Source organism: Elgaria multicarinata, chromosome 6 (genome assembly GCF_023053635.1).
Source record: "Elgaria multicarinata webbii isolate HBS135686 ecotype San Diego chromosome 6, rElgMul1.1.pri, whole genome shotgun sequence".
NCBI lineage: Eukaryota > Metazoa > Chordata > Lepidosauria > Squamata > Anguidae > Elgaria > Elgaria multicarinata.
In genome coordinates, this window is record NC_086176.1 from 11,613,230 (window position 1) to 11,633,194 (window position 19,965).

General features: G+C 41.5%; 1 protein-coding gene across 1 annotated transcript; it reads right to left on the bottom strand.

The window, feature by feature from the left end:
• Positions 1-4,209: 4,209 nt before the first annotated feature.
• ERI1 (exoribonuclease 1) lies at positions 4,210-19,110 on the bottom strand. Its single transcript, XM_063129038.1, has 7 exons — positions 18,952-19,110; positions 16,649-16,833; positions 15,311-15,521; positions 14,423-14,506; positions 10,935-11,044; positions 9,118-9,232; positions 4,210-6,661 (listed from the first exon to the last, which is right to left on the bottom strand). Exons 1-7 carry the CDS (start codon positions 19,039-19,041, stop codon positions 6,422-6,424), a joined length of 1,035 nt encoding a protein of 344 aa, XP_062985108.1. The 5' UTR covers positions 19,042-19,110; the 3' UTR covers positions 4,210-6,421.
• Between the last annotated feature and the right edge of the window lie 855 nt (positions 19,111-19,965).

The window sequence follows — 19,965 nt, forward strand, 5'->3', positions numbered from 1 at the left end:
ACTGTGACAGTTCTATAATTAATTTTCTTCCTCTTTAAAACTGATTTGGTTGCTTCTTTACCTATCTATGTCTTTGAACCATTAAACAGTACTAATTATATTTCAAATTTGTGAAGTACTTAAGATGAATTTGTTTCATGTATGCTTCATTAGGAGCTTTAGACCTACTGGCTTGCTCTACCCCACTGTGTGAAATTATCACTAAACGCACTTATATTAACTCCACATAGGTTTTGTCCTGTGACCTGGAACTGAACTTGTTGGTTTGTGTGTGCTGAAATAATTACTGAACATTTATTAGCCAGAACCAGAACAAAATCAGAAAAGGTTTGGATGCTGCTGAATTTAAACTAGAACTGAACCAAATATATGTAATGGTATGATTCCACGTTCTGTCTTTTTCTCCCATAATTTTAGATATTGGGTGATGAGAACTGCAGGTGGGTTAAAAACAGTAGCCATGCTGATTCATTTGGCCGGGGGGGGGGGGGGGAATTCAAGCAGGAACAAAAACGACACTTTTATTACACCGAACTATGATTCATGATGCGTTGGGCAAGTTTTGGGGTTTCACAGCTGTTCCTCGGTCATGATGGTACACAAAGCAAATAAAGTTTTTTTACAGTGGAATTCTATATATGTTTACTAAGAAGTAAGTTCCATTGAGTTCAATATGCCTTACTTCCAGATAAATGGGCATAGGATTGCAGCCTGAGAAAAATACACTTAAAATGCATGCAGCTGTGTCTGTAATGTAAAGGTTAAGATGGTGATAGAAGGCACCCTCTGTGCCTGTAAACAAATTAGGCTAGCATTTGTACATTGTGTAAAAGATAGCTGATTACATAGGTATGCTCAGCTAGAGAAGCACTGAAGACACATAGTTTGAAAAATGGAAAGCAGCTGTAATACGAATTTGTCCCTAGGTGTTTCTGAATGTGTATGCACACCATGAATTTATATAATGGATTTATGATTGTTGCTGTTTTATTTTCAGCCATTTTTCTAATAACTCCTCACACTGAAAAGATAAATTATCATAGAGCAGTAGAGTTGGAAGGGGCCTATAAGGCCATCGAGTCCAACCCCCTGCTCAGTGCAGGAATCCACCTTAATTTCCTTTTCTTTCCTACTATGATTTCAGGATCTCTTCTTCAATAAAGCCAGTTTAGAATTCCAGCAGTGTACATATTATACTAACGTGTGTCACAGTCCTTCCGAAGTTTGCAACCCCAAATGGAAGGGAATTAAATTTGTACTTAATTCTATTGAAATTAGTGGTCCCCCAAAAGCTTAACTTTGGCTAAATCATGTCCTTAGTTTTCGTACTTAAAATTACAAAGTTGGGTGTCTCAGAAATTCTTAATACTTTTGTTAATTTTGTAGTAGAGGTCAGGACATCGAACTCAATCGAATTGTTTACCTGCACAGGCAATTGAGTAACCTAGTTAGGACTTTGTTACCGGAATGGTAAAGTAAATAAATTAGGTAAGAGACAAAATGAGCACAACAGCAACCACTCTCATGGGCTTTAAAAGACTGGGTGGGAATACCTAAAACAGTCCTACTGAAGGAAAATAAATGGGAAAACAGATGTAAGTAAAGCCCTTGGTCCTGCTGCAGTCGTGACCAATGAGGAAGCGTAACAAGCGATAGCATCAGTTGCTCATCCCTATTTCCATCTAAAGATGCATCCAGCCATGTGCTGCACATGAGCACTGCAATCTTGTGGGGTAATGCATCCAGACTGTCATATGGGTAATGCTTCCGGATCTCTCTCTGTGTGACAGTTTGCAGAAAGTTTTGAAAATGTAGAGCACAGTCCAGCCAAAATTAAGCAAGTTTACATCCCACTGATTTCAATGGGAGATTGAAGCATGTCCTTAAGGTTCTAAAGTGATGGGACTTAAAATATGCTTAAAGACATAAGAACAGCCATGCTGGATCAGATCAAGGATCCATCTAGTCTGGCACACTGTTCACACAGTGGCCAAGCAGCTGTCAACCCAGCACCCACAAGTAGGACACGGGTACAACAGCATCTCCTGCCCACGTTTCCTAGGAACTGGTGTATATAGGCTTAACTTTGGCTGGATCCTGCCCCTAGATAAGGATTTTGCAACAAACAGATGAATCAAAGCTATCCTGGGGCAGCCGTTCTTTTTTTAGCCTTTATCCCCACAATACATTCAGCAAGCAGGTGTCTGTTGGTGATCTATCACCTTGTTTACAGACAATTGATAACCTTGTGCTGACTCTTTGCATGAGAATTTGAGATTCTCTCTCCTTTTCAGTCAGCAACATTTTTTCCAGTAACCATGTGCACTGCCGTAACATGTTTCAGCTTCTAAGAAAAAATCCTCTTCATGAAAGAATGAAATGTTCAGGGGATAGCAGGGGTTCTGCAATGTGAAGGTAACACGGGGATGTAAGAAAAGTCCTGTTTGATCAGACTGAAGGTTGATCTACTCTAGTATCCTGCTTCCTATACTGGTCAATCAGATGCCTGCGGTAAGTCCACCATCAGGGCTATGTATATACTAACTCATTCTCCAAGTGTGGATCCTTATGAAACCAAAATGCCACCATCCAGGCACAGAAGAGAGGTATGAACAACAAAAATTGTTGTTCAAGGAACAAAACCAATGAGTCCCATGAAGACTGAGCTGCTTAGGGAGAAATAGAGGTGAGGGAATGGAATGGAGAATCCTGGAGGACCTTGGCTAGTTAGCAGGAGCATTTTGTTACAGATCTCACTTGTCAGCCATTGATAGACCGATCTCCCTCCACAAATTTGACTAACCCCCTTTTAAATCCATCTAAGCTATAGGCCATGACATTTTATGGCAACGAATTCCATAAATGAATTATGCACTGTGTAAAGAAGTACTTTCAGCAGTGGCAGACCAGCTTCCCTGAAATAACTTAATACCTAAAATATATGTTTGCCCAGAAGTACCAATCTTCTCAGTGCATCTCTAGGGAATTCATGATGGAGTATATTTTCAGTTCATATGGCGAAGTCCAACTGTCCAGCCACCCTATCTTCCTCAAAGGAACTCAGCACTCATAGAACTATCCCTACTCTCAAAACCATCTTGAGAGGGCTGAAAGACAACAACTGATTCAAGGTAACTTTGTGGGCATCATAACTGAGTAGAGATTTGAATTGTCTTCCTGGGCAAGTCCAGCACTCTAACCACTATGCCCCACTGGCTACTACCTCATCCTGTGAGCACTCCAGAATCCTCTGGCAGTGCTCAGAGATTCTGTGACAAACTAGCAAAGTGCAGTATGTTCCCTGAAGGTAGAAAGTTTTAAAACTGCTAGTTTAGTAGACTTATGAATTCATAGTGGAATTCATAGTATCTTTAGCATTATTGCAATTACGTGAAAGGACCTTTAATCTATGTCTTTTGCACTATGGGATGGTTAATGTATTACCTTGCATGGTACACTTAACAATGCCAGTATTTCCCCAAGCTTTCGACACCTGGTGGAATTGCTTCTGAATTAAAATTGGATGCACACTTTATTGGATGCACTTTAAAATATACCCAAACGTTTTCTTGCTTGGCTCCCACATCAATGGGCAGGCATCGTTCTTGTGATATTATTTCCCAGTTAATATTATTTCCCAGCCTTCCCTTTGCCCAGGAAGGGATGGAACTGGGTTTTTCCCAAGTAGCCATCAGCTATAACATATGCTGTATCAAGGAATCCCAGTGCATCCTCATTCTGCCCTTCCATCACGGTGCTGCTTGTAAAGTTAGCAAGAGTGAGGGAAATCATAGCTACATCATATCTCCCCAATCCCAGGGACATAGTGTGGTTGGCCCATTCAACATGGTGGCTTAATTTTTCATGGCTTCTGACATCACACTAGTGTGCTCCATTGCATGGTTGGGGAACATTATCCTGTGAGGGCACTAAGCTTCTTTAGATGCTTAGCTGAGTCCTGAAGACTTGCAAAACTGTTTGTGATGTTGCCCTTCCATAACTGTCAGCATTCCCTTGTCCTAGACAATTGTGCTACTTTAGCATGCCTTCAGCTCAGGCTATAAGAAAACAGATTTCCAACAGATGTCTGCCCACTAACAAAATTTCCCCCCAAGTGCATTAACCTAGATTGACAAAGAGACCTTCAGCTATTCACTGAATCAAATGGCATTATGCCTAATTTAGAAAATTATGTGACAGACTCTGGCCTTTAACATTCATCCCCTTTATTGCCAAAAATTTCAAATAGCTTTCTACTTCGAAGAGGTAGCACTATCAGCAGAATTTGTAACTAAATTGTGGGAGGATTTACTTTACAAAAAAAAAAAAAAGAGAGAGAAACATTAACTAGTCCAAAAGAGACCATATATACTTGGATAAGAATTCTTGGAGAGATAAATGAGAAATGTTTACACTTAACAAACGATGCACATACAGTTGGTGAGTTCCTGCCTAAGCTGTCAGTGGACCACTTCCTGTGATTTGAACTGGCAGTGATAGTATCATGGTGTACAAGGCTAAACTGTCCCATTCTGTCAGGTTATATCAAGTACGGATATTGCTCTAACATAGCTGACTCAAAGGTAGCAAGAATACCTTTAGAATGGCGCAATTCATTCTTAAATTTACCACTCCCATAGGTCATGTACACTTGTATATTTGCATACCAACTGCAGGAAGCCGCTCTTCGATACCTGGAGATGGCAGACAGGGGCTAGGGGGAGTTTCTGGAAAGATTGAGCAGAACTACTTAATTGACACTGTAATGGTTAAGCCACAACACAGCAAGATGCAAAACCCTAGAAATAAAAACTACACTGTGATTTTAATCAAAGGAATGTAAGTATCCCTAAAACTTATATTTAATATGCCCAGATGTGAATACACAGCTAGTGCTCACTGGGTAACTTGAGGTACTCACTCTCTCACACTTCCTCCAAGTTGTTATGATAATAAAACAGGATAACACAAACATAAACTTAGGATTGCGCCTTATCGGATCTCGTGCTGGGTACTCCTAAGCCTCCAAACTCAGAGGCTTACAAGTATCCAATGCAGCACTCTGCATTTAAGCTAGATGGGTGTTTTGCCAGTCTAGCAGAAGCTTTGGGGAAGGAAGGAGGTTGGGGAGGCCATAGGGTGTATCGTATGGCTGTCACCAGAGTCTCCTCCCTTCACTGCCTCTAGGATGCCCATCTCTGTGCTCTGTTTTCCAAGCTTCGAGAGGTAGCAGGCATCATTCTCTCCACGTCGCCTACAAGGGGGGGGGGAGGGGAAAGAGGCGGAGAATGTGGTTTTCTGGCTCTGACCTTGGAGCCGGGAAACCGAAATCCTATGACGCTGTCCAGAGGACATAGGATTGCTCACTTGGCTTGTTAGAAGGGCAGAATGAAACGTGAAAAAACAGTTCAAAAGGCAGAAGTATCTACTCACCAACATGGGTAAAAGCTATACATAAATGTATTAAAATATTACATTATATTCATGTACCACTAGAAAATGAAGTAGTAGTTATTAAAGACAACTTTTGCAAATTACATGACTTGAAAGTTGGAAACAAGAATTTATAGACTTTTCCAATTGTTTGGCATAATACACACATATACAAGTAACAAGCTTGTATTTGGTCACAGGAATGAATTCATGCAATATTCACCTCAAATCTCAAGCCAAATCCTGTATGAAATTATTATGAAAATATGCCTTTCCACTTATCTTTTTACAAGAGGTAGAGTGGACTTGCAACACCGCACTATTTGATACATAATAGAAAAAAGAAAAATAAGCAGAAATGTAACCCAGTCAATGTTAAGCACATTTCAGTTCCACTGATTTCAATGGGAGAGTGTTAATCACATGCTTAACTCGCCAGCTGAATTTAGTGAGACTAAAAGGTGTCTAATTTTGGCAGACTGAGACCAAAAACATTTTGAATACAAAAAAAGACAAATGTTTGTTATTACTGTATGAATTATCTATTAATTGGGCTAAAGATAGATAGACTTTAACAACACCCACAGCCAACTTGGTCAATGGTCTACACAGTCAAGCAGATCTTTTTATTTTTAAAAAAGGTAAGGAAAAACCCACCCCACCATGCTGTTCAACACTTATTGCAACCACTTGTTAGGTAAAGAGCAGTCTTACAACTGCAGATCACACTGTGTGGTTCAGTTTGCCTTTATTTTATAGCAAACTACTAAAAACTACTGAGAAAAGTCTTATCAAACTTAGTGGGATCAACTAAGAGGGACCTAAAATTAACAAACGTTATTAAGTACATCTGTGGTATTGTGACAAATCGTAAATGTCAGAGAGGTGTTAAATTGGGAAGAAACAGGGTTTTTATGTCCACTGAAACAGCCTATTGAAGTCCTAGGAGGTATTGGATTTGGTCCTCGGATGCAGGAGTTTCTAAGCTTTATCGAAACCTGGGCATCTGTGGTGCAGGAGCTCCCTCTATTGGGACAGAGGAAGAGACTGTCAGCAGCAACCCACCGTGTAATTTCTCATTCACCCGGAGTTCACACCCATCCTGAAGCATACGAATTGCTATCCGCGCGATGTTCTTAGAATCATCAAGCCCACTGTGAGGCCTTCCATCATAGTCCATTCCAAGCTTTTCAAGCATGGTTGATAGTTTAGTCTGGCTTCTGGGAACCTGACAATGGAAACGAACGATACTAAAGCAGAAATGGAGAAAACCCATAATGGCGGTAGAAGGTGGAGAGAGACCCCAAGTTGTCCTCCAACCTATCACATCTCTCACTGGGACCCATCACTTTAAATGGTCTATCTAAGGGTACTGAAATTTTTCAGCTCGGGGGCCTGTTTTTAACTTTTGTAAACTACCCAGAGAGCTTCAGTTATGGGGCGGCATATAAATGTAAATAATAATAATAATAATAATAATAATAATAATAATAATAATAATAGCAGTGATCAGAGGAAAGCGGTGTGGCGATCTCAAAACCCTAGAGGGCTGGATTTGGCCCCCAGACCTGAGCCTCTGCACCCTTGCTCTAACGGCAGTAATGATGAAGAATGCATGGAGTACTTAAGGGAACACCACATACAGCATTATGGATGTAGATTTTCTCCCACAGCAGGAGTAATTTATGTTATTTATTTTTTATTATTTCATTTATATCCCACCTTTTTGCTCCAAGGAACCCAAGGCGGCGTACATAATCCTTCTCCTCCTCTCCATTCTATCCTCACAACAACAACCCTGTGAGGTAGGTTGGGCCGAGAGTCTGACTGGCCCAAAGTCACCCAGTGGGTTTCCATGGCCAAGTGGGGACTAGAACCCGGATCTCCCAACTCCCAGTCCAACACCTTAGCCACTACACCACACTGGCTCTGCAGTTACATGTGTGCTGCAGCCCTGGAAGTGAAAGTTTTTTTGACAAAAAGCAAAGTTTTGGGTTGTGAATTTTGAAACTGTGCTATATTGGCAAAAAAAGGTTTGCAAACCCTAATGATAATTATGCAAATCCCACAATTTTACCATGATAGCCTTTGTGTATCATAATCAGTCCTTCTCTGAGTATCCAATAGGGTTTAAATTAACCAATTCGATATCTTATGAAATAAAATACAAATTATGCAAGTTAGGCGAACAAAGACTACTTAAGAATCAGGGTATGTGCAAAGTAAGTGAACCCCTGATTGCATCAGCTCAATTAAAGGGAAAAATTTAAATCAGGTGTTTAAGTAATTAGGCAGATCTTCAGAGGCAAGTTTGGGAGGGTCCACCCTATAAAAGAATCAGAAACTTTGTGAGTTTGGTTTTCACCATACAGTTGTGTGGAAACATGTCATGCCACGATCAAAAATATCTCTGAGGACTTCAGAAAAGCAGTTATTGCTGCTTATCAATCTAGAAAGGGTTACAAAAAAAATTTCTAAGGATTTGGGGCTCCACCAATCTATTGTCAGACAGATAGCCTACAAATGGGGAAGGTTCAAGACCACAGTCACTCTACCCAGGAGTGGTCATCTTACCAAAATCTCTCCAAGAACAAATGGGCCCATCATCAGAAAGTAAAAAAGAACCCCAGAGTAACATCCAAGGTGTTCACGACTCAAGAATCAGAAAAGAGACTAAACAAGAATGGAGGACAGCCAGGAAGAAACCACTGCTCTGTAAAGAGAACACTGCTGTCCATCTGAAGTTCACATAGAGGATCCCCAAGGCTTCTGGAACAATGTTCTCTGGACAGATGAGACAAAGGTAGAACTTTTGGTCTCGATGAGAAATTTTTGGCAAAAATCGAACACTGAGTTTGAACAGAAGAACCTCAACCCAACTGTCAAGCATGGTGGTGGGAATGTGATGGTTTGGGCCTGCTTTGCTGCCTCAGGACCTGGACGGCTTGCCATCATTGATACAACCATGAATTCTGCAGTGTATCAGAAGATTCTAGAGGAAAATGTCAGGCCATCCTGACATTCAAGCTGAAGTTGAACCAAAAATGGAGTGGACATGCAACAAGACAATGATCCTAAACATACAAGCAGATCTACAAAAGAATGGCTGTGGAAAAAGAAATTCCATGTTTTAGAATGGCCTAGCCAAAGTCCAGACCTAAATCCCATCGAAATGTTGTGGCAAGACCCAAAGCAAGCTGTTCATCCAAGGAAGCCCTCAAATGTCACTGAGTTGAAGCAGTTTTGTAAGGAGGAATGGGCCAAAATTCATGAAAATGGATGTGAGAGACTGAGCAACAGTTACAGGAAACGTTTACTTGAAGTCGCTGCTACTCAAGGGGTATTGAATCTAAAGGTTCACATACTTTTTCACACATGGATACTGAATGTTGAATAAATGTTAAGAAGCATTATGTTTGTTTAATCAGATTACCTAGGGTTCTTTATCTAGGATTATGGGGTTAGTTTAAGATCTAAACACTTCAGATTGGAAATAAGTGACAATCTTAAGGGGTTCACAAACATTTTCTTGCCACTTACTTGAATGGAAGCCAAATTCTTGCTAGTCAGAATACATAATAGACTCCTTCCTGTGCCTAACACTGAAAAGGAGTTTGCTGGACTACCACTTTTCCCAGCTGTACACTGATTTTTTCAGAAAAGATAAGTCGCCTAGATACGAACCTTGTAGAAGTTTCCATAGGATTTGCGAATATTGATCCACTTCTTAGCAAAAGAAGGGTATTTCAGACGGCTAACACGGCACTGGATATTTAAAAATTTACTCATATCCCAAGACCTTAAAAAAGAAAAAAATGTAGTGTTTTAACCGTGTGGTTCTGGTATGAGAAGTCCCTTTGATGTCAACGGAATTTACATATGAGGAACTATCTGATGGACTATGAACTCCCATAAGAATCTCTCTAACTGTTTAATATTCAAAGGTCCTTTTTATTTTCTAACTTTCTCTAATATTCTTCCATTGCCAGAGGCAATCCCAGAGCAGTGTACATAGAATTATAAAAACAGTATAATGGCCCGGTTCGTACATAATGACTAACCAGTTATTTTTTTAAAAAAAGGTAAATTGTGGTGAATGGGTCAGTACGCAAGCGCATTCTGCTCAATCACTTCCACTTAACTCCTTCTCTTGGCAGGAGTGGTCTATTCTTGGGATGGTCTATTCTTGGGTTGTTTTATATAATGTCTGAGCCCAGAACTCTGGTTAAACCCTGGGTTTCAACTATGGTTTGTCAAGAAAGACACAAGGCAAAGTTCTGGGTTTGGACCTCATGTTAAACAACCCAGGATGGAGCGTCCCTGGTTCGTTTCAATGCTCCAACTGGCAGAAGGGGTAATCAAGCTGTGGCTAGCACACTGGCTCATTCATGACAACACAGGCTTTTTAAAAAAACAACTTGGGTTGCTGTTATCTGTAAACCAGATCAATATAACTTTAAAAGATAAACAAAGACACAAAACCTGAAACCCAACCAATCTTTTATCAATTATATTGGGTATTTAATTCAATTGTACGTGGGCATTTTAATTTGGTGCCAAAAATAATTCAGAGACAGCACTAGTCTTCTTGTCTCCCTAAGGAGAGCATTCCAAAGTTGGTTTGTCATCACAGAGATGGCCCTGGTAAAGGAGCCGTCTCTGAAGATCTCAACCCTGAGGAAGGATGGTAAAAGATAGGCATCACCACAGAGGTTATGGAATTCTCTCTCTAGACACCAACACTGCTAAGATGGCAGTAAAATATTTTTATTTGCCAAAGGTTTTAATTCTTATAAGGATATTAATATTGCTTTTATCTAGTCATCTAGTTGCACAGTTTATATTTATAGTATCCGTGTAATGGTCTCCTGTTTTGTGTTTGCCCATGTGGATACTAACATACTTAAAATTAACCCCATTAAGTTCAACTGGAAGTAAGCATCTAGTAGGTGGAGGATTATATTATATTACAGATGATATTTCTATAACCCTTTTCTCTTCAGAATATCACCTAATGCTCCAGGATATGGAAATCCTCTTAAATCAGGTACAATATTATTCTGCTCAGGAGCAGCACTAGATGGCAGGAGGGGAGAGATACAGGAGGGTTTGGGAATTCCTTTATGTAAGCATCATAGTGTCCAATTCAGGTCAAAAATGCAGAAGCACCTTCAGGTCCTACCTGAACGCTTCCAATGATGCAATGCAAAGAAAGCTAACAAAGAAATATTTAAGAATACCAATGTAGCTTGGGTTTTGCAATACATATTACTTGACTGACAGTAAGATTACCTGTTTTGCAGTTTAAAAACATGTAAATTTATTCAAGTAAACACATGAGTAACTCTCTTTTTTTTAGATTAATCTTTTTTTGTTTCCAAACACCAATAAATAAAAAACACTACAACACAAAATATAATATATATAAGCACACACACACACAAAAATCAAACAAAGCAAAAACGAACAAACAAACAAAAAATGTTCTTTCCATTACATACCCATCAGTTAATATGGAATAGCTATATCTACTTCCCAGTTCCTTCTGCTTCATCCAATCTACAGCATGTTGCAGAACTTTTGGAAATTCAACTGCGTTGTCTACAACGTCCTGTAAATATGTAACACCAGCAATTAATGAAAATACAAACGTTGCTTACTAGGAGCCAAGTTTTTAAAAAAAGACATTGAGGAACACATTTTGAGATGTAAGATTAATATAAAATGGGACTTTGGACTGTACAAATTATTAAAAGTTTGCTAGAAAATTTATATGTTTCCAAAAATAAAACTAGCAATAAAACAAAAATATATTGCTTTCTGATATGTTCTGTTGTTTAGGGAAGGAACAGGGAATTCCCCCCTCTACAAGGGCCACATTCTATTGGGGGAAATCTGCCAGAGGTGACATGCCAGCAGCAGGCAGGGCCAGAACCACATCACATACACACTCTTTCTTACACACACACATTCTTTCCCCTTTTCTTCTCACTTTGCTCTCTTTTCTCCCAATTCTCTCCATCCCTCTCCAGCTTTGCCCATACTGGTAATCAGGCTTTGGCAAAAAGTTCCCATTCATGACCTTTCATGTCACTCAAACCATTATAATACCAGTACCAGTTTTGAACTTCAAAACTGTTCAAAACTGGTACTGATTTTCTGTTCTATGGAAATCTTAACACTAAAATAAGTATCATCATCTTAAAGCTTGTAAAATGTAAAGTAGTTAACGCTAGATTGGTAGTTAACAATTACATACAGTGTAATAATCTTTTAGCAGATTCAGGGATGTGAGTTGGTTAAGTGCATTGTTACTTAACTGTTAGGAACATAATGAGTTTCAAGGCCATATCCTTACAACAAACATGCCTTGTGGCTATTCTGCCAGCAGTGGACACTGGGTATTTAGCAATAAAGCTACTGAAATCTAAGATGTATTTATCTTTATTTAGTTATTTAATTATACCACCCAGTAGCCAAAGCTCTCACACACACAAGATGGAGGTATCCCATCTCAACATATACACTTACCATCTAAACACTGTGTACATTCTTGCTGGCTTCATTCTTGCTTATATTCTCCTTTATCCCCACAATAGTGCTTTTCAAAAAAAAAATTGAACCTCAATTTGTCTGCCAAGAAACCTTTATACATCTCTCAATGAACTCCTAAATTTGAGGCACATTCTAGATTTTACCAATGTCCTACTGAGAGTGCAACCAAGAATGCGTTCAAGACTGTCCAGTGACTGTGCATTGCCAGGGAAGCTAATAATGGTAGAAATTGTTTTAAAGTGTCTTTTAGGGAAGCTTTTTTGTTTAACTGTGTTCCTCAATTAGAAGTTTATCACTGGTATGCAAGGAACCCCAAGAGCCAACAGATTACAGGTTGAAAACCACTAACACAGAACCTGACTTTAGAGCCTTCGGTAGTTTGCTGTGATGCCTTTAATGATCATTTCACAGATAAAATCTCTCAGATAAGAGCCAACTTAGACACACACATTATAGCAGAAGCTGACAATGGAGTGTCCAGCAACTCTGCGAGCAGGATTACACTGGATCAGTTTCAGTTGGTGAGTACCGAGGACGTGGACAAGCTGCTTGGAAGAGTGAGGAAGATGACTTGCCCTCTCGATCCCTGTCCTTCTTGGTTGGTCGCCCAGGGAGGAGATGCAGTTAGATTACAACTACAATGTATTATTAATGCATCTCTCAGGGAGGGGAGTTTTCCATCATGTTTAAAAGAAGTGGTGGTACGGCCACTTCTAAAAAAGTCCTCCCTGGACCCTCTGGATCTTAACAACTATCAACCAGTATCAAATCTTCCGTTTCTGGGCAAGGTGATTGAGAGGGCGGTTGCTCACCAACTTCAAGCAGTTTTGGATGACACAGATTTTCTAGACCCATTTCAAACTGGCTTTAGAGCAGGATACGGAGTTGAGACCGCCATGGTCGCCTTAGCGGATGATCTATGCCTGAGTATTGACAGGGGGAGGGTGTCCCTGCTGGTACTCTTGGACCTCTCGGCAGCTTTCGATACCATTGACCATGGTATCCTTCTGGATCGCCTGAGAGGATTGGGAATTGGAGGCACTGTCCTTCGGTGGTTCCAGTCCTACCTCTCGGGCAGGTTCCAGATGGTGATGCTTGGGGATAGCTGCTCCTCAAAAAAGGAGCTGCTGTGCAGTGTACTGCAAGGTGCCATCCTTTCCCCAATGCTATTTAATATTTACATGAAACCGCTGGGAGAGATCATCCGGAGGCATGGGGCGGGGTGCTATCAGTATGCTGATGACACCCAAATATATTTCTCTATGCCTTCAATAACAGCGTCAGCTAAGGATAGTGTGTCTCCTCTGAATGAATGCCTGGAGGCGGTAATGGGCTGGATGAGGAAAAACAAACTGAAGCTGAATCCAGACAAGACAGAGGTGCTCGCTGTCAAAGGCCACAACCTAGGTTTGGAGGTGTGTCAACCGGTTCTGGATGGGGTTACACTTCCCCTGAAAGACTGTGTTCGCAGCTTGGGGGTGCTTCTGGATCCGTCGCTCCAAATGACAGCCAGATAGATGCGACGGCCAGGAGTGCCTACTATCAGCTTCGGCTGATACGCCAGCTGCGCCCCTTCCTAGAGTTGGAAGACCTAAAGACGGTAGTGCACGCACTGGTAACTTCGAGGCTTGACTTCTGTAATGCACTCTACATGGGGCTACCTCTGTGCCTAGTCCAGAAACTTCAATTAGTCCAAAATATCGCAGCCAGGCTGGTCACTGGTACACCTAGGGGTGACCACATTACACCAGTTTTAAAATCTCTTTACTGGCTGCCGATTAGTTTCCGGGCGAAGTACAAAGTGTTGGTTATTACCTTTAAAGCCCTACATGGTTTGGGTCCAGGCTACCTGCGGGATCGCCTTCTCCCGTACAATCCGCCCCGCACACTCAGGTCCTCTGGGAAGAATCCACTTCAGCTAGCAAAAACTAGATTAACAACTGTTACCCAGAGGACCTTCTCTTCTGCTGCTCCCAGACTGTGGAATGGCCTGCCGGAGATTCGTCAACTTGACAGTCTTTTAGAATTTAAAAAAGCAATAAAGACTGATCTATTCCGACAGGCCTATCCAGTTAAATTTTAGAATATTTTCAGGATGTTTTAATTTATATCATTTTTTATACTGTTTGTTATACACTTTGAATTGTTTTAGTTTTTGTGAACTGCCCAGGGAGCTTCGGCTATTGGGCGGTATAAAAATGCAAATAATAATAATAATAATAATAATGTGGTTGAGTTATTGATTTAAAAGAAGTTAATTTGGAAGGAAAACGGGAAGTCAGGAGGCTCAGTCCTAAACACACTTAATCAGAAGGCCATCAATATACCTAATAAATCTTTGGAACTGGATGCCAAACACTTCAAAACTAGTAACCTTTAAGAATCATCTGTTTCATCTATGTTTATGACTGTGGTCAGCTGAGAAGTATGTTACCTGAGAGATTCCCGTCAAGTTAATGCAGAAATCTGAAAGCTGAGGATTAATCTCTGGTTTCACATAGTTTTGAAATGTGTCCTCCTACAAGATTGAATTAAAATATAGATGATTTGGCAACAACGCAGCAGAAACACAGACTATCCATTCCTTATACAGCATTTTAGTAGAAAATAAAGGCTAATAATTAGGGTAATAATCAGCAAGTATCCAGAAAAAGGAAAGATTAATTGTATTTATAACTTAGCACCCAACAGTGAAACTTCAATATTTTCATATATCATTTATGAAAAAGAACTGCAGCCACACTTGTTCTTATGGACAGGGACATTCTCCAGGTTATTTTTGCTGGTTCACAAGCAGCACCAAGACAGTTAGTATACAGTAGCTGTTAGGGAACTATGCACACACCATTATGGCCATGGTGTACTTGTATAAAAGTACAGGTGTGATCATGAACTGCTCCCAGAGCAAACCTTGCCACACACAACTGTAGATAATGAAACTACATTTTAAGCAGCCTCAGGGTGCTGTAATTTTGAGTCGATTAATGGCAGGGTCCTTAGCCCTGTCCTGACTAGCTACATTTTCCATTCAAAATCATACCCCATTCTCAAGTTGCTTCCCCCCCCCCCCAGGGTTTCCAGATATGTTTACTCTGCTAGCAGGAACATACATAAAATTATTTTTAATATTCAGCTGGACAAAGTGCTTTTAAATTGAACAGCAAGCGCAGATTAAAAGTTTTCTTATAGAGATTGCTTATTTTTTAAAAAAAGGCTATACCATACATATCCTCTTTACTTTAGATTCTGTATTTGAAATGTTACTTCCACTTCTTGAAGCAGCTATAAAAGTACTTAAACAAGAGGAAACAGGTCCACTTACTATTTCTAATGTCCGAGTGTTTAATAAAACAATAGGAAACTCAATGATTTCATGTGTAAATTCAGGTTGATTTCCTTCTTCACAAGTTGCTTCAAAGTCAATAACACAGATGTAATCATAGTAATTATCTGCATTTGCAGGCTGTTTTTGCATTAACTTTTCTTTCTTATAGTAGTTTTTCAGCCTCTTTTTCAATACATCTTTCACTCCTCTGCCAAAGGAAAAAAAAATTATATTATGTTCACCACCTACCCAGAGTGCTTCTGAATGGTGCTGAGCTAAAAGCAGTTTGTTTGTATGTTGGCTCTCCCTGCAAACTTCAGCCCTGCCTCTGGTGAATTCCTCTAAAGGAAATCACAGTAATGGCCTGCTTTGATGCAACAGGCCATAGAAGGAAGTTCCTCTTACTGTGCAAACATCCCTTGAAAAAGGCATAACAATCTTATGGCAAGTTCAAAAATATTTCAAGAATCAGAAAAAAACACCTGATGCCCTAAGGAACACTAGGCACAATCCTTTGCATATTTGGACAGGAAAAAATCCGACAACTCCCAACTTTCCCCAGCAAGAATTTTTTCTGTATAAACACACGTAGTATTGCACCCTTAGTACCTGTATTTCACCATTAAATTCTTTTCTCCCACCAAATTAGCCTTTCAAGACTTTCTCCTGCCCATTTTACTGCAGCATTCAGCAATATAGTTGTACTTATAACTTTACTGTGAAAACCTTGGAATTACCTGTAAGAAGTTCATCTGTGCTGGCTGCCAGTTTGTTTCTCAGCCCAATTCAAAGTGCTGGTTTTAACCTTGCAAGCCCTAAATGGCTTGGGGCCAGGTTATATGAAGGAATGACTTCTCCCATATTTACACTACCCGAAAATTAAGTCTGAAGCTCTCTTAAAGGGGCCAACACCAAAAGAGGTGAGGCAGGTGGCTACAAGTAAAGGAGGGTTTTCAGCGGTGGCACCCTGTTTGTGGAATGCTTTCCCCAGAGAGGCTTGTCTAGCACTTATGTTGTGGTCTTTCTGGCGCCAGGTGAAGACCTTTTTATTCACCCAGGCATTTTAAGTGCTGCTTTTATTGCTTTCAGTACTGTTCCACTACTTTTAATTTGGTTTTACAATGTTGTAATGGTTTTATACTTTGCTGCTGGTTTTACCTTGGTTTATCCTTCAGTTGTTTGTTTTATTATTTGTATTATGCTTTTGATGCATTGTACACTGTTCAGACAACTTTGGTTATTCAGCAGTTTAAAAGTACAATACTGGGTCATCTTTACATATGCAATCAGAAATGCATTCTTGTGTCCAAAGACAGGCCGTTGCCAAATGCTTACCTGGTATCAAGCTTGAATTCAGCGAGTTTAGCTCTAAGCTCATCTCTGCTCATTCTATTGATATGACCATTTGTCAGAGAAATCTCTTTGTAAATTGGGTCACTGAAGTCACTTGAACTGCACATGGATTTCTTATTATCTTCTTGACAATCAAATCTACAGCGCTGCTTACTCTGGTTGAAAGGCTATATGATTAGAATATATTAGATGAGAAAAAACACAAGACAATCAAGATTAACATCTTCTACAAGAGCCACATATTTATAAAAATATTCATAATCAATAAATAAGTTTGTTAGTATTTAAAGTGTCAAAATTAATTTCCACAGAAGCCAAGTTAGTCTATAGCAGCACAAACAACAAAGAGTCTTGTGGTTCTTTTAAAACTTAACACATTTATTCTGGCATAAGCTTTGGTAGACTATAGCCCACTTCATTGGATGCACGCAGTGTTACAGAGAGTTTCAGATATATCTAGGATGATCAACCTCCCCACCCCCACCCCCAGGCTTCAGATACATTTTTAGCCTTTAAAACAAGACTCTATCATAATAAATAACAAATTTGTTAGTCTTTAAGGATTCAATCACTACACATGTTTAGACAGAAAGAAGTCCTACATGCATAGAATTGCGCCCTAAGACTCTTTTTTCCACCAGGCAAAGCCTGCCTCAGGTAGCAATTAATCTTAATCAGGGTGGGCAGAAGGAAGAGTAGAATGTTTCATAGTAGCAAAGATTATTGAGTCCCAATTGTTTAATAACAGGTACGACATAAAGACAACCCCTTCCACTCCCTGCCCTAAATTATATTGCTGAGAGGAAGAAAGCTTGAATGTGCATCCCATTGGCATTAGACAGGCTCCTACAGTATTGATCGACACCTACATCTCCATGCAGGCTTTTCCTGAATAGAGAGCCACAACGTTGTTTGAAGACCAGTTATTTTACTGTATTTTTATTATGTTAACTGCTTGGGAGACTGATATACAAATCTGTGTAATAAATAACACAAACTAAAGCCAATGTGATGTAGTGGCTAAAGTGTTGGACTGGGAGTCGGGAGATCTGGATTCTAGTCCCCAGTTGGCCATGGAAACTCACTGGGTGACTTTGGGCCAGTCACAGATTACCTCACAGGGTGGTTGTTGTAAGGATAAAATGGAGAGGAGGATTATATACGCTGCCTTGGGGGCTCTTTGGAGGACAAAAGGCAGGATATAAATGTAATAAGAATAATAAAGCAGGAGTGGATTTGTGTGCGGTGGAAGGACGATATTCAAAAGTTACTGGAACCATAAACTTATTTCTGTCTTTTGCACCAAGCTCCAGTTGGTGGTTCTGAGGCGAGGTGCGCGGGTGGGGAGACACAGAAGACCGTGCAAGCCTGAAGCCTGCCCTCCCCTCATCTTAACCCTAGATACATTTTCTTGGAAGTTGTTGTTTGTTGTTGTTTATTCGTTCAGTCGTTTCCGACTCTTCGTAACTTCATGGACCAGCCCACACCAGAGCTTTCTGTCGGCTGCCGCCACCCCTAGCTCCCCCAAGGTCAAGTCTGTCACCTCCAGAATATCATCCATCCATCTTGCCCTTGGTCGGCCCCTCTTCCTTTTGCCTGCCACTTTCCCTAGCATCAGCCTCTTCTCCAGGGTATCCTGTCTTCTCATTATGTGGCCAAAGTACTTCAGTTTTGCCTTTAATACCATTCCCTCAAGTGAGCAGTCTGGCTTTATTTCCTGGAGTATGGACTGGTTTGATCTTCTTGCAGTCCAAGACACTCTCAGAATTTTCCTCCAACACCACAGTTCAAAAGCATCTATCTTCCTTCGCTCAGCCTTCCTTATGGTCCAGCTCTCGCAGCCATAGGTTACTACGGGGAATACCATTGCTTTAACTATGCGGACCTTTGTTGTCAGTGTGGTGTCTCTGCTCTTAACTATTTTATCAAGATTTGTCATTGCTCTCCTCCCAAGAAGTAAACGTCTTCTGATTTCCTGGCTGCAGTCAGCGTCTGCAGTAATCTTTGCGCCCAGAAATACAAAGTCTGTCACTGCCTCCACGTTTTCTCCCAGTTACTGAATTTACGTGGGGGCGGGGCAGCGTATTCGGGGCCATATGAAGGGCCTGAGGGGGGGGGGCGGAGATATTAACGGCGGCTTGCGCGCGCCGCTTCAAACGGCTCTTAACGGCTCACGTGACCTGCGCCGGTGGGCGCGCGCTGACTCAATGACGCCACGGCCTGTGGGGGGAGGGGGGCTAATGCACATCCGAGGAGAAGGGAAGGGGCTCGTCCGCAAGACTCACCAGCGAGCCGGGCGCGCGATCTTCTGTTTTGTCTTCCTTGACGTCGGCGGATAACTCCCGCTGCGGCACGTTTTCTTTTTGTTCCTCCATCGTTTCTCCACCCGCCTCGTCACAGGAAAATTCAGCGCGCGAGGTGGGGGGGGGGGGAGAGGAGGGGCAGAGAAGCTCCGGAAGATGAAACTCAACAAAACAAAAATCCAGAAGCGGCGAATGAGGGGGAGGGATGGTGACGTCAGCGAGCGAATCTCGAAGGGCTCCTCCCACCTCCTCCGATGATTGAAGGGTGGGCGGGACCTAAGAGGAACGCCTCCAGGGTTTTACAACGGGAAGGAAATCTGAGCGCGCACGCGCGCTCAAGGCGGCGCCGCTGGAGTTCTCGGCCTTCGCCCCTCCCTGTCTAGCGCCCTGCTTCTGCTCCGCCCCCTTTCAGAACGCCGCGCCTGATTAGCTCGTTCTCTTCTCCTGACTCCTCCCCTTCGCCGGTTGCCCAATGTCGCGCGGCGCCGCTGGAGTTCTCGGCCTTCGCCCCTCCCTGTCTAGCGCCCTGCTTCTGCTCCGCCCCTTTTCAGAACGCCGCGCCTGATTAGTTCGTTCTCTTCTCCTGACTCCTCCCCTTCGCCGGTTGCCCAATGTCGCGTCATTTCATGAAGCCGTCGCAAAGTAAGCTAGTCTTCCCCAACCTGGTGCCCTCCAGATGTGATACACTACAACTCCCATATAGGAAGAGTCCGGCTGGTTCCGGCTTAGGCCCCGTCCAGGAGCCTGGCGCCAAAAGAGGCGGCCAACCTAAGGACGACCAGCCAGGAAAGAGAGGAGGGGAGATTCCGTGATAGCTGGGGATTGTTAGGCAAAGGATGAACATAAATAAAACTGCCTATATTGTAATGCCGTTAGACAAATCGGTGGGGTATTGGCCGCGCTTGGAAGTCTGGGCACAGTTCTGGTCGCCGCATCTCAAAAACGACATTGGAAAGCTGGAAAAGGTGCAGAGAAGAGGGAAATCAAAATAATCGG

What these genes read in the sequence shown, in the direction of transcription:
- ERI1 (XM_063129038.1), bottom strand. Translation starts at nt 19,041, where the DNA reads ATGGAGGAACAAAAAGAAAACGTGCCGCAGCGGGAGTTATCCGCCGAC. An exon ending in ATCGCGCGCCCGGCTCGCTG is followed by an intron (nt 16,834 to 18,951) that starts GTGAGTCTTGCG and finishes CTAATCATATAG; the next exon opens with CCTTTCAACCAGAGTAAGCA. An exon ending in ACTTGACGGGAATCTCTCAG is followed by an intron (nt 11,045 to 14,422) that starts GTAACATACTTC and finishes ACATATTTACAG; the next exon opens with GACGTTGTAGACAACGCAGT.